Below are 27276 nucleotides of genomic sequence, written 5' to 3' on the forward strand. Positions count from 1 at the left end.
GAAGCCATGAGAAGAAGTCATTCAGTGAGCTGATCAGCACAGAAAACTCCTTAAGGCTAATGTTCTCCATGCTGTTTAGAAACCAAATAAGCACACAGAATAGCTCACATACTGGAAAATATTTTCACAAGAGCGAGGCAGAACATGAGCACACTGGCACTTCAGAGAGGGAGATCACATGTCCTGTTGACTATGAGAAATCTAAGAAAAATGTGTTTGATTTATAAATAAGGGAGTTTTTTTGTGAATGGTCTGAAATCAGACAAGTTACACTCTGTAGTTTTTATAATAAGAGGAAAATCCTGTTTTATGGGTAATTGAAACATTGTTCAAAGCAACGCAATGGAACACTCACTTTATCGCAATCTCGCAGGCATACAAGCCTTGTGTTTCTTCATTTCCACCCATCTCCACCTCCCTCACTTCCTCCCCCTCCCCCCATCCAGTGGACAGTCACTGGGCTGAAATCACACCTGTGCTTCTCACACATCTCGGCACACGGGTGAAACATACGCAGGGTGAAACATGGTGAGGGAGCTTTGCTGAATCTCATTAGCGAAGTGGGTAGTCATTAACAGAATGACCTTTGGAAATAATTACCAGCCTTCTTCCCTTCCATTCCTCTTCCCCTCCCTCCGTCTCTTCTCGCACTCATCCATCCCCCCCCCCCCCCCCCCCCCCCCCCCCCCCCCCCCCCCCCATAGTTACTTCTAGGTGAGGACAGATAGAGAGAAAGGAGAAAAGGAATAAGTCGAGGAAAAGGTGGGGAGGCAGAGCCCTGCTGCTGCTGTGTAAGATTACAGGGTGAGCTGAACTTTCAGATTAGGTTAATCTGTTGGAAATGGGATTGGCTAACGACCTTTCCTCTGGCAGGTAGGCGAGCAGGCAGGCAGGTCAGTACCAGGAGCCATGTGCCGTTCCATGTGATACTTGAGCCAATGGCATCAGAGTGTGCTGTGTTGGCTGAGGTCATCACAATGCCGTCAGCTCTGCGGGGTTCAAGCCAATTGTCACCAGTTTGTACACGCGCATAGACCCATGCAGTGCAGACACACTTCCACAGGCCAAAAACACTTATGTGTGTGTATATGCAAAATAGGTCTTTTTGTAAATGCATAAACAGTATGCACTAGTGTTAAAGCATCCTTCCCTCCTTCCACTGAGGTATTTGTAGGAATTTACGGGATATAGCTCCCTATCACAGCTCCCTTACTACCCCTTTAGTTGTTTTCCAAACCTGTGTTCTTTGTCTCAGTGAGTGGAAAACAAATATATTGTGGAACAGGGATTTGGCACTGCCCAAGAGTGTTGTTGGATTTGGGGCCATTCAATCATAGCCAGAACCAGCCAACGCTGCTTAGGTTTTGGGCTTGTTCTGCAATCATCGGGAGGGGTAAAGAAAAGACTCTTTCATGTGCTATTGCAATTAACAACCCCCACACTGGCATAATGAAACGCCAATAAGAGCTCAGAGTTATTGTTCTTATGCAGGACTAAAAAGAGTGGGGGAAAAGGGAGAGATGGATCTTGTCTCTTGTCATTTCCCAACACAACGTCTAATGCAGTTCACATGTCCAGGAAACTAACCTGGCAAACTGCGAGTATAGGAAATCTATCTGCATGGTAGACTGTTTTATCTGGAGCCAGAGTCAGAGTGGAGTGTAGACTTGCCAGGATGACACCGCTCTGACATCCAGTGATAGATGGTCCGCTTCTGCCTAGATAGGCTTAGATGTCTCTTTAAACAATTAGCATTAATTATGTGGGCCGCTCCACTGGTTCAACAGCTGATGATACAGTGTACATGTTTTTATTTTAGTCTCTTAGGAGAGTCTCTGTGAGTGGTAACACATGTCCTCAGTTTGATTCATAATCTATTTATTGAATTTGTCACTGTATTTATGCAGTTATTATGGGTTTCTTTGTGTCGTGCATTGTGATTGTGACAATAATATCCTTGTCTAACAAAGCTTCTGTTGTTCTACAACTCATGCTCCGATAAGGGTTAGCTTTGCTTTCTTGGACTTTTTGCTTGAACAGATATTTGTGGAAGTGTCATTCCCAGCTGAGACTGTTTACAAGTGAGTCATCAGAACCTTCTTTACTGCTTCTCTCTCTCTTTATCTGTGTCTCTTTCTTTCTCCCCACTTCTGTCCCTCACATACATATCTATATATAGCCATTGACCCATGCCTAGATGCAACATAATGCATGGAAAAAAAATCTTTGAGATTATGTATGCTCAATGAAAAACCTGATAAAGGAAGAGAGAAGAAAAAAGAGAGCGAGAGAAAAAAAAAAAGCCCTACAGCCTCTTGTAAACATGCTGTAGCTAGAGAGGCAGTGCAACACTCTCAGTGCCACTCTCTCAACAACGCTAATTATCAACCAAAGACATGCTAATTACATAGAGCTTTATTGCTAATGTAGCAGGCCTCTATGCCAGCCGCCCACACTGTGAGCTCCGCTCCCCTACCTCTGCCTCTCCTCCCACTACACCTTCAGGCACCGCAGCAACAGACGGAGAGAGATGAAGGCAGTTTGTATACTTCTAAAGACGAGAGCTTTCTACCAATTTCAAATTAAGTATGTCACATAGTAAATGTCATGTTTAAGAGCTTATTATTCTTCTAATAGTGAACTTTGATCAAATGTACACTCCTAAATCCTGGACCTCCTCCTCATCCTGCCATCTCGACAGGAAGTCTGCTTCTCTCCTGACTCCCCCCCCTTAACTCAACAACTCACCCACGTTCCTGCACCTGTGACGTAGCCTAGCAGCGGCACACAACACTCAGCAGGAGTGTTCCAACCAGCACTGGTTCCTCGCCCTCCCTGTCCACACACCCTCCTCCCATCCCCAATGTAAAACGTGCCAGTATCGGCCCCGTGGCCAATCCCGTTAGCACGCCACGGCTCAGGCTGAAGGCCTCTTCAGATCGATTTCTCCCGCTGTGAGTCGCTCGGGGGACTCCAGGGATCACAGTGTAGGTAGAGCTCTACAGCCCCCCCCACTAGGCTCTTTAGCGTCCTCCCCTGACATGGCTGTTTACACGTTAGCCATCCTCTGCTGGCTAATGGAGACACAGTTAAAGAGAGAGCTTCAAAGCGGGAGCTCTCGTCGCAGGCACTTGCTTGAACATGTGACAGCTCTCTTCATGGGTTGAGCTGGGGCAGGCTAACACACCGACTACAGAGGCTGAAGAGCTTGCAGCATTACACATCTCAGTGCTTATATAAAGAGTAGGGGTATACGTTGATGCAAAATGGCTTAATGTAATTTATATAATGCAGAGAGGATTAGTTGTTATCCCTTTTGAAATAAGTGAACATGATTAATTTTGCACAAACTGTGGCAATAAGATTGATTCATAGCAAGACTCAAAACTAAGCTTAATGAAACAGTAACAGTGTTTACAGATGTGCTGTTTGTGACATTCAATTACCAGGGAAGGTATGGAAGAACTACCATGCTAAAAGTTAAAAAAAGTTAGATTTCAGCCATATTAATAATTAAAAGAAAAGGTTCAATATTATGAATTAAAGGAAGTGACTAAGAGTACAAACTATATTGCAAAAAGATAATACCAGTAGGCATTTATAATGTGTGTGTTGGATTTATTAGTGCTTCAACATACAGTCTATGATAATGCACCCAGTCCATTGTCTTTGTTTTCATCATTAGGGTCAGTTGTATGTTGAGTGCTGGTTTCACTTGATGTATGAGTTCCATTAACACACAATATATAAAAATACAAATGGAAATGGTGATGGAACAAAAGCAATAATGACATCAGCAAAGCACTCTCAGGCTTGCAATATGCTGCCATATGTTTATTTATGTTGTTTTTTTTAAAACCTAGATCAGGATACGAGGGACGAGTATATCGAGGATGGGGATAATTTAAGGTTAAACATTTCTTCCAAAGACTGGGAAAATTGATATGTGTAAACGAAAATTTAAAAGGGTTGCAGTCAGGTGCAGAGCGCCATCTGGAAAAGCAGGAGTGTTCCCTGTGGGCCTGCCCATCCACAGACGGGCAACAAGCCCAGCAACACCCGTATGAAAAGATAACAACACGTCCCATGCTGTGTTCAGACTGGCCAGCCTGCAAGATGCATGTGATTTAAGGAAAGACATTTTATTTAGCGTGTCCTTATTTTTCCTTTCCATCTTTTAAATACGGGGCTGACCATGAAAGAGAAACAGTGTTGTGCATTGAAATGTTCACAAACAATATTATCTTATAACATTATGCTGCCAGTTACGTTTTAGTTGGCTGTGAATCATTATTCATGTGGTAGATATCACAGTATATATGCTCTAAATAAGTGCTCTTACAACTGTACCATTCATGTACTATTGAGAGAAGAGTCATGGGTTGGAGTGTTTGTATTCTGAATTATGGCACAAAGACAATCTGCCAATCCAAAATAACAGGCAAACATTTGCACTCAAAATAAGAAATTTTCTCTGTATTTGTTTTAACATGTAATGTATCAAATAGTTTAACAAATAAAATAAACAAGAAGGAACCTTGAATATGTAGACTGTATGTGACATTTTCAGACAGTTAAATAATATGATTTATTCAACGTTACTTTGTGGGACAGGTGCAGTTTAATCAGGCTTGCTGTGAGCGTAAATGTGTATGCGCGAAAGAAAGGGATAAACTCTGCATGAATGCATTACCTGTGTGTGTGTGTGTGTGTGTGTGTGTGTGTGTGTGTGTGTGTGTGTGTGTGTGTGTGTGTGTGTGTGTGTATGTGTTTGGCCCACCAGGTTTGTCAGAGCCGCAGTGTGAATGTTGCATAACAGGTTCACGTTGAGAGCTTAAGGATCCTGGAGGGTGCCAGCATCATTTCCTGCTTTATCTACCTACCTACCAGCTGCCCTGACGGCACTGTTTAATGTCTCCTTGAGCCACGTGTCTAAAACAAGTCAGAGCAACATCCTCATCTACGATGCATCCGTGGTAAAAAAAAAAAAGGCACTAGAGGAAGGTACTGCTGATTCTACGCCACAGAAGGAGAGTCTGAAAGGTCCAGATCAATGCTAAGCTACAACATTAGCGCAAAAAAAGTAAAGAAAACACAAAAAAAATCAACTTTAATGTAGAATTTGGAATATAAATGTCTGACTTTTGATAAACTATGTGTCTTAAAACAGCTTTTTAAGGGATTCATGTTGGGACTGAAACCCTGGGGAAGACAGACAGAGCAATCATTTCTTACACTGTTTGGTGTGAAGACTGAAAGAGAGAAGTAAGGGTTGCTGAATGAGTCACAAACGCTGTAACCATCTGTCTGCGTTTGCGTTTCAGTGTGTTTGCATGAGCGTGTGTTAATCTGTGCGTGTGTTTTTTTTATGCATATGTGCACCGTCTGCGTTTCCTTGTATCTCACCTCCACAATATCAGAGTTGGTCCTGCTCTCATGGGGCTCGTTGTATTCGGTGTATTTAAGCAGGACCTTGTCCATGTCTGTGCTGGCATACTGGAACAGCTTGTTGGTGCTGTTGAAGATGATCAGGGCAATCTCACAGTCACACAGCACACTCAGCTCGTACGCCTTCTTCATCAGGCCAAACTTTCGCTTTGTAAATGTCACCTGGGTAAAAGAAGAGGAAGACAAAGGAATAACAGGACAACGATTAGCTAAAGTGAATGAAATGAATGATCTAAGTTCAAATCAGATCAACCATTTCTTATGAGCTGAAGATAGTTTTAGAAAAACAAAAGATGCACCCAACCTCAATACAGTAGAGGAATAAATAGAATTCTAGTGTCACATATTTTCCATATTAAAATGAGCTGTTCTCAGGGAAACATAACTAAATGAAAGTGAAGTCTGCAGCTGGTTCAAAACCCCCTGACTGTAACAGTCCATGCACCATGCCAGGAACAAAAGAAAAAAGAAGCTGGCCTTGTATTTAAGGAACTGAAAACAGTGTGTCTCAGACAGATAACGGTAAAGAAGATCAGTTATTGCCTGTACATCAAAGCGCCCTGAGGTTCATCATGAAACAGATGTAGCATTAAAGAGTCCATTTCATATGGCCTGAATGTGAGTGCTGTTTTAGTCCAGCTTTAAACATAACAAACGTGCACACATGTAACATTATTTTCTCACAGTGACACTAACACTAACACACATTGTTCAGCTGTTGTGTTGCCCAATTAACCGCCTCTCCAAGTGAGTAAGAGGCCTTTGATGTAAATAACAGATTTGCTCTCAGACTGTTCTTGATGCTGTTTGTGAGCGCTTATAACGTGACAATTCACTCGACTCAAACCACACATATTGTTTTATTTATTGAAGCTATATGCAGGTACGTGTGTTTGTGTCTGTGTGTGTGTGAGGCCCAAGACCACCACCTTTTAAAACTGATGAATGCAAGCGGCCACATTATTAAAATAGAACAGCCTCTATTCCTCTATTGTTTGGATCAAAACTAGAGCAGTGAAAGTGAGTTAATTCCAGTGAGCTGCACCTGCTTTCTTTTCACAGCCATGTGTGTAAGCTCTGTAGCTGTATAGGAAAAAGAAAAAAAAGATGCTTCTGCCAGCTTCTTTCTCTGAGACACGTTGCTTTTTTTTTTTTGTATTGAACTTTCTTTGATTTTTTGCTGTGACTGTGTGTATTATTTACATGAGAGATCTGTATTGACAAAGCTTTTTTTACAAAGAGGAAATAGTGCCAGATCTGCGCCCAGCTGGTAGCTAATGATCACAGTTTGTTGATTAACTGCATGTTTGTCTATTCTCTTCTGACACTTAAGTGGGCCAAAAAACAGAGAATGAAAACCGCCCAACACTCAGTTAAACATGCTCGGAATACAATCATGAAGACTCTAACTGCGGGCTATAAAACCTGTTTCAAAGAGATCTCTCTGTGTGGTCAATTAAGGTAATGTATGAATAGATTTCTATCATGCATTGCCCTTCACATTTTCTCTTCACAACTCCCACATCTGAAAGAGGAGACGGGATTGAATGGATATTGATAAATAGTTTTGGATTTCCTGAAATCATATCTCCCAGGATGCACCAGGGAAACTAAATATCTATCTATCCCTCTCCTCCACACTCTCTTTTTCTTTTTCTCCCCACATGAACTGCAGAATCCTGGACCCACTTCCACATCTAAAAGTTTTCCAGTGATGTCACCGCATCACGTCGAGCCATGTGTCAGACAACAGAGGCTGAAACCAGAGTTATTACATTACGTGTGCAATGTCAGGTTGTGTACTGCGGCACAAACCCATCTGATTCATCAACTGTGTAAGAAGAAAAAGCTCCCATGGGCTCTAAATACCATACTGACATTTATACAGTCATGCTGAGATGTAAAAAAAAACAAAAACAAGTCTCAGTCTAAACACTTGACAACAAGATTAATTGTCATATTGGAGCTTTAGCATCCACAACCAAAACAGACACAAGAACATTTACAAAATAGTCTAGGAGCAAGACTATAAGATGATAGGACTGTGGGACTTAAGGTCACAGCAGATATTCAGGTTCAGGACATGAGAGGTGTTCTCCTCCCTCTGGGGTTTGAATGCATGAGGGCATCAGGGGCAAACGCAGGACAAAGCTCGCTGCTGGCCCGTCTCCGTTATCACCCAGTCACTCAGACACACACTCTGCTAGGGCCATTAATGTTTCAAAAGGAGGCTCACACAGGGCCTGCAAGTGTGAGAGTACCTGAGATCTGGAGCTGCTGATCTCAAATAGAGGGAGGTCCACTGACATGTTAGTGATCCAAGCTAACATATCAGACATGAGCATCAAGAGAATATGAAAGAATCTGTGTAACTAACAAGTAGCTTTGGATTCTGACATTCACTGCATCCAACTTCAACATGCAAAATAAATCCAATCAAAGTTTTCCTGAGCCTCACACTTCAAATGAGAAACCTAGCATGCATTTTTCACATATTATAATTCACACATACACTGACTTTAACAACACCACAGGAAGAGAATAAGTGTGTGATTATGAAAAAGCATTTACTGACCAAACAATAACACCTACATAAAAATCACACCAGTGCACCCCCACATCTCAATCTGACACGTACAACCTGCTACCTCCAAATCACATATATTACTAACGCCATACTCATGCATCCATAAATACACAGGCATGCATACATTGAGTTCTTGCTCGAGCAAACACACAGTTGGCCGTTTTAATAGCAATTACTGGTGCAAACATCAAGTGGGATGTGTTCATTTTCACCGTATCTTAGCAATGCAATTTTTATGTACAGTGTTAAAGTTCCCCAATTGAAGTAACTCTGTTGTTACCGCATGGCCTCATGACGCTGCCATGTGACTGGTGAGGTCACCAGTGCCCTCTCTAAGTCCAAAACAGTCCTCATTAAAGGAACTAATGATTTCTTTGCAGAAATCTGAGTATTAATATCTTATTTCTCTTACATATTTTTTGTTTATTAACAACTATATTTCTGATGTCGGTGTACAGCCTTTGTATTGAGTTGAACAGCTTGTCCTTTGAATTAATGAGCCCTTAGCTCTTAGTTGTTACACTGACAAAAATCCCCAACTGTAAACCACCCGTATGTCAGTGTGGGTGTCATCTTGTTTCCTTGGTCAGTGGGTGCTGTTAGACACACCACTATGTTAATAAAGAGGAGCGCGACATTACAGCACATTTGCGACCATGTGTACTGGTAAAAAGGGACCGTACAGTGTAAGGGTGTGAGTGTGAAGCCAACTGTGTTTTTTCACAGTAAATGGGTAACCAGAGTGTGAAGCCTAACTTCATATGCACAAATACACACACAAACACACACACATTCAGACATTTGTTAACCACTGTGGTTGTGGAGGTAAAGACTAAATTTAATTTAATTTAAAAAAGTTATATTTCTGTGCTTTGAGGACAGTATATGCATGCATCCTTGTTATTAGTTTGAGGCTAACATTTTGAGTCCTACATATATTCTTACAGTGAAAATAAGAGAAATACGAACTGTTTAAAGCAAGTGAGCTCTATAAATTCTGTCTCTGCATCCACAATAAAAACATCATTTAGAATTTTGTTCCTCCTTCAATATTTTTCTTGGAAAAATATTTACTCATTTACATCAATAACCACATTTTTAATCAAAGCATAACCTGCTGAGATTGCTTAACTATGAAAAAGAGACAAAATTTGACAAACATTTCACTTGCCTCTCATTATATACACTAATAATTATTTCATTTTATACACACATATCGATATTAGGCTTTATTCTGAAATATGCTGGCCCATAATGCGCACTTACCCACAAGCAAAAAAGATCATAAACAAACACTGTACACTGCACAAACCACATAAACCAATCCCTTGAGAGGTTTAGACATACACACACACACACACATTTTTCCCTTTTGGAAAGTTAAACTTTTTCTTTTGTAATTCTGATTGAATTGATTTTTGCATTTCTTTATTTTGCTTGTTTTATTTCAATTAACTAAATTATTACTTACAATTCCCTATAGTAAAAAAGCACAACAGAGGGACCGACAGAGGAGACAGCTTCTGTGACACATGGGTGAGAGGGGAGAGAGATGAAGGAGGGGGAGGGAGCATAGAGGGGGTGGATGTACAGGAAGCACATTTGTATGCATTTCCTCTCATAACAGGAAGAGGCCAGTGGCTTCCCCTTCACAATGGCTTCGCTTCTGCTTCCCACCTCCTGCCTGCTTCCCTTGGGGAGGAGGAGGAGGAGGAGAGGAGAAACAGGCACCAAAAAAACTGCTGGTTAGCAAACCAAACATGGCCATGAAGGGAAACACACACACATTCTTAGATGTCAGTCAGCTTTTGAGCAGGACGATTGGACTTGGGACAAACACTTCTCCCATTGTCAAGGGCCGAGCAGGAAGACACAGGCTTACGCAAAAGGACTAAGAGGAGCCAAAGACCTGGTCCTGAACTCTGCCTCACAGCCAAAGAAGCTGTTAAGAGGGGCATTACCACAAAAGAGGCTTTGTCCCACCTCTAATATATGCTATGCTCTTCTCTCTCCTCAAAAACCCCTCTTATCATCCTTTTTTCAGTGTGCCTTCATTATACAGTAGGAAACAGGAGGCCACACACTCCAAACATTTCTTCATTGAGTGGAATCAACTTTATGTTTAACTCTAACCTGTACAACTGACGGATTGATGTCTTAATTATGACAGTTTAAGCGTTAGGGGCCTTACAATGCAAGCCGCTTTTAACTGAAAGGTCCAGTCTATTCTGAAAAATCAACAGCTTGTACCCACTGAGAAAAAAGTGGTAGACTTACATATTTGTCGTGACACTAAGAAAGAGCCCAGCGTTTTCTCTATTTTAATAAAAAGGAGGTTAGGGGCACTTGATATAAACTTTTCTACACTCCACTTTTTGACACAACAAAGCTCAATGTTTCAGGGATTTTTTTTTTTTACGTAAGAAAACTGTTCCCTCTAGATTTTATGAAACTGAGTATTTTATTTTTAAAAAAGTCTTGTAAAAATGGAATAAAAAGAAAGATTTAAATGAGCTTCTGGTTGTGTGTCAATTATTCAAAGTTAAAAAAGCAACAAAAAAATACATTGTGGGCCTCAAACCCAGTTTAAGACTTTATAGTAAATCATTTTAGGGTGTAAAATAAAATACAAATCTTTAATTTAAAAGCTGAACATGGTGACCATTATAGCAGATCAAAGAAAAAAAGAGAAGAAGCAAATGAGGAAGACTTTCTATTGAGTGAAAATAGTGACATGAGAGAGCCAAAACACGCTAAGGAGAAACGAAATGGAGAATAAGAAAAATAAAAGAATTCAAACACAGCAGATTGAAGGTGAGCCCTTTTCCAGGTGAGGTCTCGCAGCTGAACATATGACGAAGAGGAGTGCCACTTGCTCTGTTAGAGGAGGAGATAGTAAAAGGTGGGAAACAGGGAATTAGAGGAGGGGTGAAGGGGTGAGCAGAGACCCTGTGGGCCTCATTATTTTCCTGCTGTTAATTTCACTTGCACATTTTCTCACCCCAGTGCTGTTGATTGGAGAGAAGAATGCTTTGTCGCTGAAACAAAAAGACCCCTTATTTCAGCGGCAGCGCTGCTGTTTGCAATGTGAGGGAAGAGAGGCGGCATGTGCAGGAAGACATAAAAACTATGATTTGTAATCTTCTTCCAGCTAAGTCTGTGATTGTATGACATTTGTTTGGGGGAGTTTGGAGATTGTGTTTTTACTTCCTGCCACTGATGACCTGGTCCATGATTAACCTTTGGCTCAGGGTCCCTTCCCCCCTTGGAAGCCACATGTCTCACACATGCGCATACACATACACACTGATTTGTACAAACAAGTCATCCTAAATTAAGTCCACCGAGTGCACTGGCTGGAGAGGTTACACTAATTAGAGCCAATTGCAGTAAATTAATCAATCCCCAGGACCGACTCCTGAGAGATTAGATGTGTTTCAAATGTGTACACGTGTTTACAAGTGTGCATTTGGCTATGTTGCGAAAAACAAGACACCAAATCATCATTTAAGCATGTGACAAAGTGTAATCTGATGTTTCTCAAACTTCTGCCAGGGTATGTCTTCACACACCTGTGCGTGCATCCCAGACTGAAGGTGTGTGTGGTAGCAAGAGCAAGAGAGAGTACTCTGTGTGAGCAGCCCATGAGTTTATGGCACAGGGGGCCCTTTCATGTGCCCGAGGCTGGGAGAGGGTCTGAGTGGTCGTGGGGCTTGGAGCCAGGGCTCATACACTGCTGCCCACTGTCCAGAGCTCCGGGCAGCCAGTCAACGCCAGGGAGGCCTGGTCCTTCTGCCCCTGCTCTCGGGAAGTGTTTCAGGGCCTGGGGGTGGCAGCCCAAAGTGGCCGCCCAGAGAGAGCCAGGCCCTGTGCCCACTGTGATGCTGCCGCCACTGCATGGTGGGCAATGTAGCCCTGTAGGTGGCAAGGTACTGATGACAGCTACACAGAGTGGTGCCCCTCGAAAGACGTCTGCAATATGAAGTTTATGTAGGCATGTAACCATCAAGGGAAATGTTATATGAGGCTTTTGCAGTTATTTGGGACTGAAAGAAGTATTGTGCCATGTTGAGTTATATATTTTTAAAGCTTATTTATTCAGATTATGTCAAATATCTATCTCTTTTGCTATACCTTACCATTTGTAGAAATGATGGAAAAATGGGTCTGTTTTAAGAAGTTGCTCAAACCTTATACAAATAAAAAAGTATGTAAAGAATTCGAGGTGTAAATCAGCTCTATACAAATTCCTCTGCTGTTTATTTGGCTCAGACTCAGGAACATTTCCTTAAATAGGAAGTGAAAACATGCAAATGAAAAGCTTCCTTTTTCTGACTGTTTTTTTTTTCTTTTAAGAAGTAAATTGAAGTTTCTGTGTCTGTCTTGTGATGCCCGCCTCTACATATTTAGTGATGTCATTTATTCAGGTCGTAGGTTGAATGACACTTCGTGCCATACGCTCCTCATGTGTGTGGTGTTCACAAGATCAATGACATCATGTCAGTAGGAATTGCTGTTGGACTTAAACAAACACGACAAACCAAGCTATCATTTAAGAGATCAGAACAACAAAATTCAGCCATGTATTGATTTTTCCTTCTCTGAACCCTTTTTCCTCTCCCTCGCCTCTCTTCGCCTCCCTCATCCTCCTCCTCCTCTCCCTGTAAGTAAAGCCCGGATATCTCAGGCATCGATTCCCCTCAGGTGTCCTTCCTGTCTCCCTCTTTCCCTCCTTATCCGCAGGAGCCGGAGTGCCTGGTGTTACTGGCGGGCCCAGGCTAAGGCTGGATGAGAGAGAAGGGCTGAGATAACGCTAAGGAGGAAGTGTGGGTGCTGCTGCAACATGATAGCTGTAGTCTTCATGTAAAACTGTGTGACCTACTCCTTGCTCTTCCTCTGTCTGCTTGTGTCTTTTTCAAAAACAAATACATGGGTTATAATTCAGAGCACAAAGGTATATTTAGTGAGACAAGTTCCCAACCCGTTTTTCAATCTGACTTCTATGTTTCTTTTGCACTTTTGTTTTTGTGCAGGACTTAATCATTGATCACATTAACACAGCGCCCATGGTTCTCTTTTTCTTTACTAATTGTACTGTTTGACAACTACTTATTTTGATGTTGAATCACCTTTTATATTATTATTAATTCCAAGCTAACAATTCATAAGCTAGGAATTTATCTGCTTTCCCAAACTGTTATATTAGCTGCAAATGGGTTATGAAATATGTCCCCCTGGATTATCACTGTTCAACGATTGTCTGACACCCTAAATGTCCACCTCTTACAGCCTGGAACACAGTATTACAACATTAGAACAGTATTAGAGCTTCCTGGTGAAAACTGTGCATCATAGACAGTCAATCATAATTACTTGAAGTTCTTTCCCCACACTCAAATGTTCACTCTCCTCTTGTACTTCGATCTCACTCATTGAGTTGATGCCTGACAGAGGTCACAATCTGCTTCAATTACTCCTTCAGTATCGACCGATCAATTCCTCAAGCCTCTTTGTGTGGCTTTACTCTGTGTGGCTCTCATTGTGGATGTCGCCAGCGGAGACACTGCAAAAGCAATGAAGTAAGCCTGTGTTAAGACAAGGTGTGTGTGACTACGTGCACATTTGACCTGTGATCCAGGGGCCATGTTAGCAGCGTATGGATCCAATTGGGCTGCCAGGAAGCTGACAAAGTGTCAGTGGTCAGTCGTGCCACAGGAAGTGATCAATTGCGGGCCTCGGGGGCAGTGAGAGAGCTATGTCTCTATCTATTTCCTGCCACCGACGGCAGTGTCTGCTTGGGCCATGACATCCACAATTTATTATGTCTCTTTCAAGTAATGCCAGCTGTTCTTAAAAATGTGTGCTGCAAAAAACCTATTGTTGCAAAGATAGTTATTTTAAAAAAATGTTATTTTTTTTCTTTTTTCTAATTGCTACGTATGCACAGTAAAAGCACAGGAAAGCTACAGCGGCTCTACTGTTACTGATTTAGCTCAAGAAAAATACTGATTCAGTGTTTGTCTCCACCTCATCTCCGCCCTGTTGGCTCGATCCAGTGTGTCACTTTGGACCATCCCATCACTGTTTGGTTGTTTGTTTATGTTTTCTCCCACCCTGCCACTCCGGTGCTACTCGGTAATATTCCACTGCTGGTGAGCTAAACTTGGTGGCAAGAGGTTGGGTGTGTGAAGGGTGCTACAGTTATGTGCGTAGGCTGCAGTCCTTAAAGTGGGCAGTTATATGCAGTAGATGTTCATTTGTTTAAGAATTACAAATGTTCTCATGCAAATCTGTTTTGAAAAAGTAGTCCTGGTGCACCCACACAAACAAACCCACCATTATGAACCAATGGAACATCTACACCCAAAGCAATATCCCCTCATACACTTCTCTGTTGTCCACTTCACATTATTGCCCAGACTCCCAGAAGACCTTCATTGTTCAGGGCTATGAGGGGTGCAGGGTGATTTTCCCTCCTCCCTCCTCCACCCCTCCTCCTCCCCACCCTCACACTCATCCATCCTCCCATCCCCCAGGGACTTACCTGTCTGTTGCGTTCATCCATAATCCGCGTGATCTGAATCTTTTTTCTCCCCATCGTCCCCGTCTTTTTTCTTTCTCTCCTCTTTCTAAAGAACTCTATGCTTTCTTCACTCTCCCCTTTCTTCTTCTTCTTCTTTCTTGTCACTCTTCTGCTCTTTCTTTATCTGTCTTTTTTCTGCTTTCTATTTGTTCCAATCAACTCAAAGATTCCAGCATCCGTACCTGTAAGAAAGAAAGAAGAAAGGGGAGGGGATGGGGAGGGGAGAGAAGAGGAAGAGCATTAAATGAAATGAAATATGGCAAAATACTGGGAGAAAAAAATAAAAGTGGCATCATGGCAGCCACAAGGGAGGGTGAAGAAAGACAAAGAATCTGTCAACAATGTTGTGAGAGCCGCTGTGTTTTTCACTGTCGATATCATGCAAATCAGTTTTTGCATTTTTTTTTTCCCAGGCACCGACTATGAGAGAAGACAGCGCTGTCAGGATCTCGCTTCGTTCACAGAGAGTTTGACAGTGTTTTGGAAGTGCCGCTAACTTAAACGCTCTAATCACCGACACTGTAACATTACCTCCAGACTGAGAAATACATTTTCTTTCTTCCCATGAACTGCACTGTATTGACAGTGCTGTTACAGCCAGACATGGCTTTTTTGCAAGTCTATCTAGAGCTCATCTCCAAAATGATAGACGTGAATCACAGGATGGAATACAGATGTAAAACTAAGCTCAGTCTTTCCATGTTCTAGTAAAACAAAGCCACAAAAAAAAGACAAAAGGTGCCAAGAGTGATCTTTTGAATCATGTTAAATAGATATTTCTTTGAGGCAGAAATCTAACTGAATTCCAACATGAACGTCATCCAGATTTAGACTTTGCATATGTGTCCAACTGAAGATTCGCACTTTTGCCTTTGCTTAAAGGGGTGGATGCCAGCAGCTGATGACCCCGCTTGTATGTGCGAAGAAACCTGCGCTCCAAAAAGTTTGCACGAGTTAACGACTGTGTGTCCGTATGTGTGTGTGTTCTTGTGTGAGTTTGGCTGAGCCTGAGCTCCAGTGCATCTCTCCAGAGTGCTAAAGTAGGCCAACCCAATCTATCTCAGGGAGGAGCAGAAGAACTGTTGTTGTGTTTTCTTTTGACAGTAGAGGTGATAACGTCCCTCGTTATGCAAATGAGCATCCCATTATTTAAGCACAGTGCAATGCAGGGGAGCTGTCAGCGCCATCACATAAAAAAAATCCTCCATCTACCCTGCCTTTTTTTTTTCTTCTACTTTCCCCTTCTTCTCTCTTGTCTCCTTTCTGAACCAGATTTCCGGCACCTGGCAGCACAAGCATCAGACATTGATGTGGAAGACGACACCGCTTCACCAAAAGACACGTCGGTCTCTCTCTCTATCACTCCCTCTCTGTCTCCTCACTATTGCTCTCTTCTTCAATCTCTCTTCTTCTCTCCTTTGCACCATCCCGCATACATGCACATTGTAAAGCACTTCCTTGCCCCCTTTCTTTTCCCTTTTTTCGTCCCCTTTTTTATTGAGTAACATGCATGAGAAAGCACAAGAAAGCAGTAAACCCCTGAGGTAAGCGCAGCACATTGCTATGCACTTGACCTCTTTGTGCTAGAGTAGGACATTGATAATGAAAGCGCGTAATAGGAACATCCAGGGATACTCTGGCTCTTAAAACAGACCAAGGCCTGTAGCTTTAGTACATAACTGAAGATCTTCACGACAAGTGTGCTACAGTAATTTTAAATTCTTAAAGTAACAATAGTAAGATAATTTGGCCTTTACATGAATGCACGGTGCAAATTTAGATATTATATCTGATCTCTTTAGGAATAACATCCCATCGATCCCTGTGTACATTTTGAGAATTTCCGCAAAAATCTTCCATCACATCAGTTTAAAACACAATGTGACATTAGTTGAACAATGATGAAATGTGTGACAAAAATCTTCCCAAGTTGATGTTTGGTGTACGCCCACTTATGGAAGAAATGAGTAACAAACACAAATGCATCATTTGGCAGTTAAGACAACAGCTGGACTGCGCCATCATAATAACAACAAGATCTAAAATAACTCTGTGGCAGCTCTGAAGAGGCTATCCAAAACATTTGAGCATTGCTCTGCACACACACACCCATCCAGAGACAGAAAAACAAAGCACTGCCCTCTGGAAGAAAACAAAGAAGGATGTTGTCAGACAAACTGGGATTACAAGCCAACACCGAAGCGCTTTGGCACAAGACAGCCAGACAAGGATATCAATCAAGCCGGCGTACCTCAATCACAGGCTGACAGCATCATCCCCTCCCAGTCTTTGTACTCAACACTTCCCTGCCCGGGCAGCGCTCCAAACAAGGAGGCGTTACCTTTGTGATCCCTGCCTCCTGGCCTCCACCTCCTCGTTCCTCCCACAGTCCGCTGAGCAGAGCTGAACCTTTCAATGTCAACAACCGCTGGGGCAACACCTTAGGCCTTACGTAACATTAGCACTAAGACTAAGCCCATGTCCTGAACATTTAATCCCCGCTTTTGGCTCACAGCACCAGCCAATGCTCCCTGAGGTGAGGTTCTGCTGCCGCTTAGCCCCGTGTCGGTGCCTCCCAGACTCAACCAACCCCTCCTCACCTTCTCCCTATCCCTTCACACGGTCGCCTCCTCTACCTCCTCCCACACAGCGACGCAAGTCCCCTTCCCCTCCGTCCCCACATTTCCTCACACCCGCCCCCGTCCCATATGAGTGCCAGGCCGCTTCTGGATAAGAACCGAGCACCCACCTCCTCATCGGGCTTCTTTCCCTCTCCTTCCCCTGTCGGTGGAAAGAGCATCGGTTAACTTAACAGATTACCACTGACTCACGCAATCCAATTTAGCCTCATGCTGCCAAGAACTGAAGGGTAACAGAAGAAACCATCGCAGTTTGGCAAACATGGTAGAGAAGCACAGGCAGGAATTTTTCGCACGGCACTGACACTGACATCTGACCTTGATAGGGCAAATAAGTTGAAGGAGAAAAAGAAGGGAGTTTAGAAGACAGAGTGACACAGAAGAAAGAACTAACGAGCTTACACATGTTAAGCCAATTTGCTAATCCTGAAGCAAGGGGCAGAGGAAGAGGGAACACGCTGAGGAAGATGAAGCATACACAAAAGAGTTTCTTTATCGTCTCTGCAGTTTGAGTTTGACTAATGGTATGCTTGCTTTCACACCGGCCTGGTAAAGTGGAAGGTGGCTGGGGCAGATGACTGTTAAGGTCGAAGGGCAAACTGGCACCAAGCAGACAGAAGGACAATGGTTGCCCCTTTTGCTTGTTTTATATCCTCTCTGTCCCCAACTCTCTCTCCGTGCTCTGAAATAGAGAGGTGACCATGAAGGAGAAGGAGAGCAGAGATGAAGACAGAGAAACGCAGAGGAGAAGAGAGAGAAATGGAGTGAAGCATAAAGAGGGTTCTTTTTGAACAGGCACCAGGCCTCTCCAGGGGGAGGGGAATAGCTGTACCCACGACCCTCCCATCTGTTAAGCAGACGGACAGAGAGAGAGAGAGAGAGAGAGAGAGAGAGAGAGAGAGAGAGAGGGGGGGATGAAAGCTGGGGGGAGAATGGTAGAGATGGAGAGGGAGCAGGGATTCAGCACATAGATCTAACAAGCGTTTTCCCTCTCTCTCTGGGTTTCACAAGTGGAGCTGAGAGGACGATGAGAACATATACACTCAGTGCACCGCAACGCTTGATTCTAGGTCGCCTCTCTCCCAAGTGTTTAGTCACTAAAAACTAATATACAGCACACAGCGCTTTTTCACATTCTAATAGACGGTCTGTAGGGTGCTTGTTAATGTGGCTTTGTTATTTAGGACACGGAAGACGACTTCTTTGAATCAAGGGAGCGGCAAAAAGAGGAACTTTACCTTGACTCATGCTCAGGATTTATTCGTCACTTTGAAAGACAACTGCAGGGCTTTGTTTGTGTATGAGGAGGAAATGTAGCCTACAAGAATTCAAGTTCCAAGAACCAGAGTTACACACAATCACCCACCAAATTGTTTCTACATTCAGAGAAAATGGTGAAAATTTTACTTTCCTTCCGTGCAGGAATCTGCTGATGCTTCAGTATCAAATCCTAATTCTAGACACGTTACAGCAAATTGGGGAAGGTGATTTATCATGACAGGATTGGCGATGTTTTTCTAAGAAACCCCACCTCGCCTCATGGTACATCTGCAACACATTTGGTAATAGCATGTGTCCCGAAAAAATATCATGCCAGTATCCCTTATCCTCCTAGGAAATGTGGCTGTGAGGATTTAAAATAACATATTACAGTGCAGTAAGTAAACCTTTTAGGAGGTGTATGGCACATTAAATAAACTCTCTCTCTTTTTAAATAAACTCCCATTTCCTTGAAGAGGAGAACCAAAAACACGCTTTAATATGGTTTTCCAAATACAATCTGAACGTTAGTACACATACATACACACACACAGTGCACTGTTTTTACTTAAGCATGTCTCAGACTGTCAGGGAGAAGAATTTATTACCCCTCACAAATGTAAAACTTTTTTCTTTCAGTTTGGCAGATTTGTCGGGGATTTCTTCTTAGTGTTTTTGATGTAGCGCGTGTAAATGTGTTTGCGTTTCTGTGTGCTTGTGCTGCATTTGGAAAAACACTCCACTTTATCTGCTGACAGGATGGATGGAGATGTACCAGTAGGAATGAAAGGAGGGGAAGGATCAAGCCAAAGGAGCGAGATGATGGCCAGGATGGAAGGGAACAGCAAAAAAAAATTGTATCATGTCTCATTGTGCCTCTAATGTCATTACAGGCAGTGACTCCTCTATGTGGCACACCACACTCCCCATCTGTCAGAGCGAGATAGGCAGGGTGACGAATGGCTATCACTGTTACTTCCCTCAGCCTCCACCAACACCCCCGCCCCCCACTCTAATGTCTGTATCCTTTTCCAGAGCTGGAGGAGAAGAGTGACCTAAACCTGGGCGGTAGCCCATGCGTAGGTGGGCCTCTATGGCTCTGAATCTCGGCAGATATTAGGGCTAATTTAACATGTTAGCGGCTAAAGAGATTAGCAACATGAACATCTGGGGATTAGAGTGATAGTGGTGGATCATCTCATAATGTGTTCATTCCTTCTTTTTTATCTCCCAGCGAGCTAAACTTGAATTTGAGAGGCTGCAGTGTGCCTGTGTGTGAGTCTTTGTGTGTGTTTGTGTGTGTGGTGTGTTGGAGGATATGTCTTCACCTGTCTCTCTCTATTAGCTCATGATTTAGTTGGATCATTAGTAAGACAGGTTCACATGTATTCTATTTTCAATCTCTATGTGCCTTTGAACTAAGACACCTGTCTATTGATGAGCAGGAAAGTGAGCCAATAGCCTGTGGTTGGCACAGTTTCCTACACTCTGTGGAGAACTCATAAGTGTGATTGACATTATGGAACAAAGTATATTGTTATAAGTAGCAGAACAAGTGCTAAAAGATGAGCTCTCAGTGTATTCACTAAACCAAGTTCAACTAATTTCTCAACTTAAAAGTTTAGACTGGAACTTTAAGCTTAAATGATTTTGGTTCTAATGAGACTCTGCCAGCCCTGTTTCCATTCTTATCCTGCAATTCAACAGCTTGGACCTGGGCTCTTCGGGGACAGAAAGACAGGAAACACACTCATCCACAGTCAGATCAGCAGAAGGATGTGACATCAGCGTGCACTCACAATCAAAGGTGCTAAAGGTGCTTCCGTCACTAAATTACAACGTTCGCATGGTGTCAATTTGAAATAAAAATCTAATCACAAGTAAAAGAAGAGTGCAAACAATAAAAGTCATACGTAATGAATACCATACTTGAGGCCTTTGTAAAACTCATTTCTTTTTTTATACTTCCAATTAAAATTTTAAAAATGAAACTAATTAGTTATAAATTATATATTTTGATTCTCAGACTAAAAAACTGAATTCAAACATTTGTAAGTGCAAATCTTTGAGTATCTTTAAGTTTTCTGATTTGAATACATTTTAGATAAACTATAGTGGGATTTTAAAGTTATATTTATGGTAAACAATCAGCTTCAAGAAAAAAAAATTTGAACAGTTTTTGTCTTGCATTCGCTTGGCATCTTAAACACGTTAAATCTCTGAACTAAACAAAACTGCAGGAACCTAGAGATATATCAGAGAACATTTAAAACACAAAAATGTATGGAGTTAAATACAAGTGTCTAAATATTACATAAAGTGTCTAAGATCTGATATATCTTTATTTTACATGGCATGCAAAATTAAAAAAAATCTGTAATACTGTACTCGCACGTACATACAGCAAAGACATTTTGACATAAAAAAAGCTCATGCTATTATCTTTGTTTGTTCAACATTCTAGTTTTCTTCAAAGGGTCCTGTCTGAACGCAGCTGAATTTAATTGAAAAGAGAAATCTTAATGAATTAATTTGAATTCAAATTTTGAGATATTTAGTTCTCTCTGAAGAGTTTTGACTATTGTTGTCTTAAGAGTATCAGGCAGTAATGAGAGAGTAAAAATGTAGACGAGTACAGAGCTCTGCCCTTCGTTTGGGCAGCTGCACGTCTCTCTCAGCACCTTCACACAGAGGCCTTCAGCTATCAGAGCCACAGTGGAGACAGGTAGCCATTCGTCAGAGACAGAACACAGACAGGTGAGAGCCATCTTTCCATAGCCCATTGCTGACTTCCCCAAGGACAAAATGACTTGACACAATGCATCAACCCCCATCTTTGAAAGGAGGCCAAGGGCTGTAAAGCCACAGCTGCTGGGCCACGGGCAGACTAGTGAGAGGGCACACATGAATGCGAGGCGAAGCCAGACAGACGGGTATAGTGGGGAAGAGTAACCACCGTGGTTAAACAGGCATTCCTTGTCAATTGTCAGCAGATTTGTGTAGAATGATAACTATAACTAAGAGGACCGCAATGACAAAAGTAGCTGCACATATACAGACGATTGTGCCAAACTGGAAAAATGATATCAGAAAAAAAAAGAAGAAGAGAAGAAAAAGCAGAACCAAAGGCGAGCCACAATTTGGAGAGGCCCCGGAAAAGGATGGAGTGAATCACCATTTAGTGCGTTCAGTCTTTCCATGGCATGAGCATAAGGAGGAGCAATGGACTCATTGAAGTATGAACTAGAGATAGAAAAGATGATCGAGAAAAAAAGAAACCTTAATAGAGGTGACAGAGTTGAAGGTGTAGTGAAGTTCAGCAGAAGAAGGGGGACAAAATGGTATTTAAATAAAGATGGAAGTGGTGCAGATTGTGGTGATACGCACATGTTTAACTACAAATAACTTCATATAAGTTTCACTTTATCGGCAACACCACAGTTTCTTTCACTTCTTCCCCTAAGCCTGTCTCTTTCTCTCCAGTTAAGCTATGTGGTATAGGTCATGTTTTCCAGTCAGTGTAAACCACTGTCTCAGTTCACATGTTGCCCTGCAAGGACCCCAGATGTAACAACAGGAACAGAAAACGTACACACGTTCATTCATGATCACGGCGATTAAGTTTAAATCCATTTATACAGGTAATGAATCCCCTGTCTATTCCTATGTCAGTAAACCAGGCAAATAAGAGAAATCTACTCTCATATTATCGTAAAATATGTAGAGAAATTGCACTATAATACCCTTCAATGAGTATTCCCAACCCCCATAGGAATAGCCGGGAGTCATGTCACTAAGAACACAAAGCACTGACATATTCACCCAATTATGTTCCCTGCTGAGTATGGCAATGTCTCAGGATGTTAGTAATGTTCTCCAGTGTGGATGTACATGTATGTGTGTGTTTGTGGCATAGGATTGAAAATGAGGCTATAAGGCCTTGTTGTTACAAAGGCCATGCGTACTTACACGCGTCCCTGTAGTCTTTTGGCCCTTACTCCACCTCCCCCCAGCCTGCGCTGTATATACACCTGAAGTCATAGTTCAGACGATCTGCTGATGATTTCATCACCCCCCCCCCACCCACCCTTTATTCTTTCTCTTTGCCACAGCATTCTAATCACCCTAATTAAAAGCTTTGTTCATTTAGAAATCTCTGATGACAATTTGTTTCACTCTACCCTACAGCAGTGGTGGCTGTGAAGAGAAGAGGAGAATTAAATTTGATCTTCTGACAGCAATTATTAAATGCTCCCTCCTGGCCTCAATTAAGGCCTGCAGGCTAATGCTAATGTGGCTAGCCCCTCATTCAACCACGAGACAGTGGCGTACTTCCCTTTTTTTCTTCTCCACCATGCTTAGTTTTGTCAACCTTTCCAGTGCGCACTTGTGAGTGTGTGTTACGTTCACTTGGCGTGAATGGAAATGTGTGCATTCTTACAAGCTATCTGTTTTGCATAGTTTCTGATGGGAAAAGTTATGTCCTTTTTTGGCTGTTTGTTGAAACAAAGTCAACATGTGGGGACAGGCGCCTAAATGGGGAAGTGGTGGAATTTACTATTTATCCTTGTCTCGCCTCATCAGCAAGTTTGGATTCAGCAATGAAACTATTACGTCAAGTAGTTATTTATGAGGTTGTGATCATAACAAGCAAATACTGAAGCTGCTGTGCTGTGGAACACAACTTCTAAAGATTAAAATAAATACGGAATTCTGGTAATTACCGACAAAATACAACTTTAATTAAATTCATATGTGGTCAACAGTTTACATTGCCCTTTCCTGTCATTGTGACACTCCAGCAGCATTATGTGTCATGGTCGCAGCCTCGCTGAGCTTAAGTGCGAGCCACAGTGCGGCTCTGAGTCTAAGCACAGCGTGTGGGTAATTTGCACAGAAGTAGAAGGTTGCACACTTCAACAAGGATGTCCTTCATAGATTCGACCTTCTGTTTTTTTCCCTCTCTCTCTCTCTCTCTCTCTCTCTTCCTCTGGTCCCTGTGCTCTGCTCGGAAACCGAGTAACCTAGATCGTAGAGGAAGGAGAGAGAGAGAGATTGTAACAGAGAGAAGGAGAAACAGATGCAGAGAGAAAAAGAAGCAGTAGGGCAGATTGAATGGAGAAAGAGTGAAAATGTGACGTCAACCAACCAAAACTTAAAAGAGAGAAGAAAAACAATATTGGGATGATGTCAGGTTCAATCCTCTGTTTTCTGGTTACCACAAGCTGATTGTGCTGATTACTGGTGAGCATTGTTTTCCTGTTGACGCTGTGCATCATTAAACGGAGATTGTTCCACTGTTAGTGTTTGTTTAAGCGAGGCTGGCATAATGTTTCCAGGCACTTTCTCTTCACCACAGATATACAATCCCACACACACACACACACACACACACACACACACAGAGGATGTATGCTTTATGTGACTTGTTTTAAGCTGAATTTGGTTGTGTTCATTCAGAAATTAAGCAGATCAAATAAAAAAATCAACATATACCGAGGTGCTCTAAATCTGTATCACGAAAAAATGACAAAACTTAAAAGCCCATGTTGGAAAACTCTTTTCCGAACTACTCCAGTGCTTAACAGTTCCCAGGAGAGAGCTTGTGGCGGGGGGTGCATGAGGCAAAGGTTGTATGGATTGTGGAGGGCGTGTTGCGGCACATGGCACCTACAGATCAGCCTCTGTTTAGGGGAGTGGCCCCCACGGTGGCCAGGGCCGGGCCAGACCCAGTCCAAGCCTCTCATTAGTCATCGGCTGGGTGCCGCGCTTTCTTTTTGGAGTGGTTAAAGGGGGGAACCGGCAAGGGTCTGGCAGTTGCACTGTACTCCACTCCCAGCACCATCACAACCCGACCTCATCAAAGCGAACGCTCGTAATTTGTCACAGAAAGCAGCCAATTAACATATGTTAGGGGAGGAGGGACGAGGCGAAGACGGGAGGAGGAGGAGACTGGAGGGAGGGGTGAGTGAAAAAAGATAGCGTATGATTAAAGAGTCTGCACAGCTGCACAGAATCAAGATGGCAAAGAGAGGTTTGAAAGAGACCTCAGAGCCAGTAATCTGATAAAGCTCACTGTTACTTAACCCCCACAAGCGGGAGAAGCAGGGAGAGAGAGGGGGAGAATGAAATAATCGAGACAAACAAATATTAAATTACTGCTGTGAAGCTACAAGCTTTGGCAGAGTGCCTCTGCTCTCAATATGTGGCTGGAGTGGAGGCTTCTGTATCACATGGAGATGACCCCTCATGCCAGAAGACTACTGCTGTTTGACCCAGTTTATTTTTAGCCTAACACTAACTGTAGTGCTAACGTAGTAATGCTGCCAATTTGAACTACTTTAATTTCATTCTGAGATTTGAATTCCTGGTACACCACAATTTAGCACTCTTTCATGTGAAACAAAAGGTGTTTTTTTCAAATTTCATTTATTTTTCCTGTCACAAAGTCTCAGACAAGTTGCTTACATTCTGACTTGTTTGTTTGCTTTCAAATTCGTGTTCCTCATGGTTGGTTTTTAACATGCTGTGTGTGGTTATTTATGCATGTGTGACTCTGCGTCTGCCTGAGCGTGTGTGTGTGTGTGTGTGTGTGTGTGTGTGCATTTATATGTCTGTTATTGTTGATGTTGTTGTTGTAGGAACATCTTGTGAAGTGACTTGTGTGATATTTTGCCTTGTTGTTGGATACGGTGGCAGGCTGAATGCATTAGCAGTGCACGCCGGCACCGTTCTGTGTTCTGTCGTCTCTCCGCCACCTCTGCCTTGTCTTTTTGCAGCGACTGATCACACAGGCTGACAAGCGACTTTGGGTCTTCGTCTGCCGCACCATCCTTCGCTATACGTGGGTTCTGACTCTTTCAGCGAGGAAGAAAAAAAAGAGAGGTGCATGGGGTGGAAAGCTTTAAACAAATTTGACTGATTTTTTTTAAAATGTACATCAAGTGTTGGGGAAATCCCCCAAAACAAAGAGAGCTTAACTTGAACCACAATTCAGTACTGCTTATACAGTTTTTGGATCTATCAGGAGTACGTTTTGGACATCTCTAAAATAAAATTCAACTTATTTTGACTGGAATTTGAGATGAAAGTGGACGGAAACCACACATGGCTTAAAACGCACACCCTACTTGATATATAAATTGTGAAATTACTGACTGCCTCCTCTTCCTCTCTTTTGCACTCTTATCCTCCCCATCAATCTTCATTTATATATTTTTCCTATTTGGGAAGTGAAGGGATGAATGGGGGGCGGCAGTGGTGTTTGGTTGAATTTAATCTTCTGCTGTATGTATTCTCTTCTGCTTCTGCTGTATGTTCTGAGCTGGTGCTTCAGTGAGGACCTGGCTGCCTGGAGACCCCCCCCCCCCCCCATCCCCCCACGCCCCCAAATCCCTCTGCTGAGCGCACAGCTGCACCGTTCACATAACCTCGCCTGCCCCCTCCTACTCCCCCTCCACCCCTCCCTCGCAGCTAATGATAGCGGAGCACGTCTCCTCCACAAGGCAACAGCTTTTTCCACTTCATGTACGTACACACAAACATGGCGCGCACACACAAACGCACACATTCACACACACGCACGGTGGGCACAACATCTCCCATTTCCTTCTCTTGGTTCCTTCCTTTATTTTTTTTTCTCATATCATGCAATTTCTTCCCCTTCTCTTCACCCTGAGAAAAAAAATTTCCCCTGCCTTCTGACCCGGCGAAGGCCTGAGAACGTTAGCCCCCACTGCACACACACACACAAGCACACACTCTCCCTCTCACACACTGATACACATTTCAAACCATGTCCTAACTCCCTCTGCATAGCTAGTGACCTGCATCACAGCTGTGTGTGGGAATTTGTGCGGGTGGGTGTGTTTGGAGGAGTGGCCCAGTGTGTGAACGTATGTATTTGCACATACCTTTATATTGCTGTGTGTGTGTGTGTGTGTGTGTGTGTGTGTGTGTGTGTGTGTGTGAGAGAGTGTGTGTGTGTAGGTGTGTGTGTCTGTGTGTGTGTGTGTGAGCAGAGGGGGAGGAGGGGGTGAGGGCAGCTCTGGGCTTCTGCTGAGCCTACTGTGCATTATCCCAAATAAACAACTCATTACACGTGTACTTAACCAAGGGGAGCTGGTGAGCAGTGGAAGCTAATCCCCGTTATCGTTCCCAGCGTTTCTCTTCCGATTAGGCTACAGGGGGAGAAGAAGAAGAGCCCGAGAAGGTAGGCAGCTCAGAGACGGAGGAGGAGGAAGAGTGAAGAAGAGGAGGAGGAGGCGAGAAGAAAGAAAAAAGCATTTGAGTTAACTTCCCACAAGTGCCTTTCTTGCTTATAGTATCTCCTCCTCACTCGATCTTCCTCGCTAACCCTCCTGCCTCCTCTCCTTTCCTTCTCCCTGTGGAGTTTCGCTCTGCTCTTCCTTGTTTTTCGACCATCTCTCAGAACTGGGTCATCGACAGACTGTGCGGCAGCATTTTGAAGAACATGGGAGGGGAGGGGAGAGAAAAAAAAAAGCATGTTCCTTCCATGAGAACAATCCAAGGCTTCTTTAACAAGTAGCCCGCTTATCAAATTAAGCTGTCAAAAGCACATTAATAACAGGCAGCACAATTCCCTTCAAGGGAAAAAAAGGAGAAAAAAAACACATTCTGGAAAAAAAGAGGAATGATTTGTCTTTTGTCGTGGAAAGAGACGGTATACCAAGGGCAAGAACGCTTTCTTGCTTTGTCTCTGACCCACTCCTAAAATGATTATGGACCCCTATTATAAA

General features: G+C 42.8%; 1 protein-coding gene across 4 annotated transcripts in view; it reads right to left on the bottom strand.

The window, feature by feature from the left end:
* The window catches only part of mef2cb (myocyte enhancer factor 2cb), a 68990-nt gene that overhangs the window by 23022 nt on the left and 18692 nt on the right, over nucleotides 1-27276 (bottom strand). For 3 of the 4 annotated variants that reach the window (XM_079349619.1, XM_079349617.1, XM_079349618.1), the window contains 2 exons: nucleotides 14580-14800; nucleotides 5407-5610 (listed from right to left, as the gene is read on the bottom strand). In XM_079349619.1, the coding sequence (XP_079205745.1) occupies nucleotides 5407-5610; nucleotides 14580-14633 (258 nt within the window). In that variant the 5' untranslated portion in view covers nucleotides 14634-14800. Of the gene's footprint in view, nucleotides 1-5406; nucleotides 5611-14579; nucleotides 14801-27276 lie in introns of those variants that run through there. The other variant, XM_079349620.1, reaches the window with a different exon arrangement.

Source organism: Symphodus melops (assembly GCF_947650265.1).
Source record: "Symphodus melops genome assembly, chromosome: 1".
NCBI classification, from domain to species: Eukaryota; Metazoa; Chordata; class Actinopteri; order Labriformes; family Labridae; genus Symphodus; species Symphodus melops.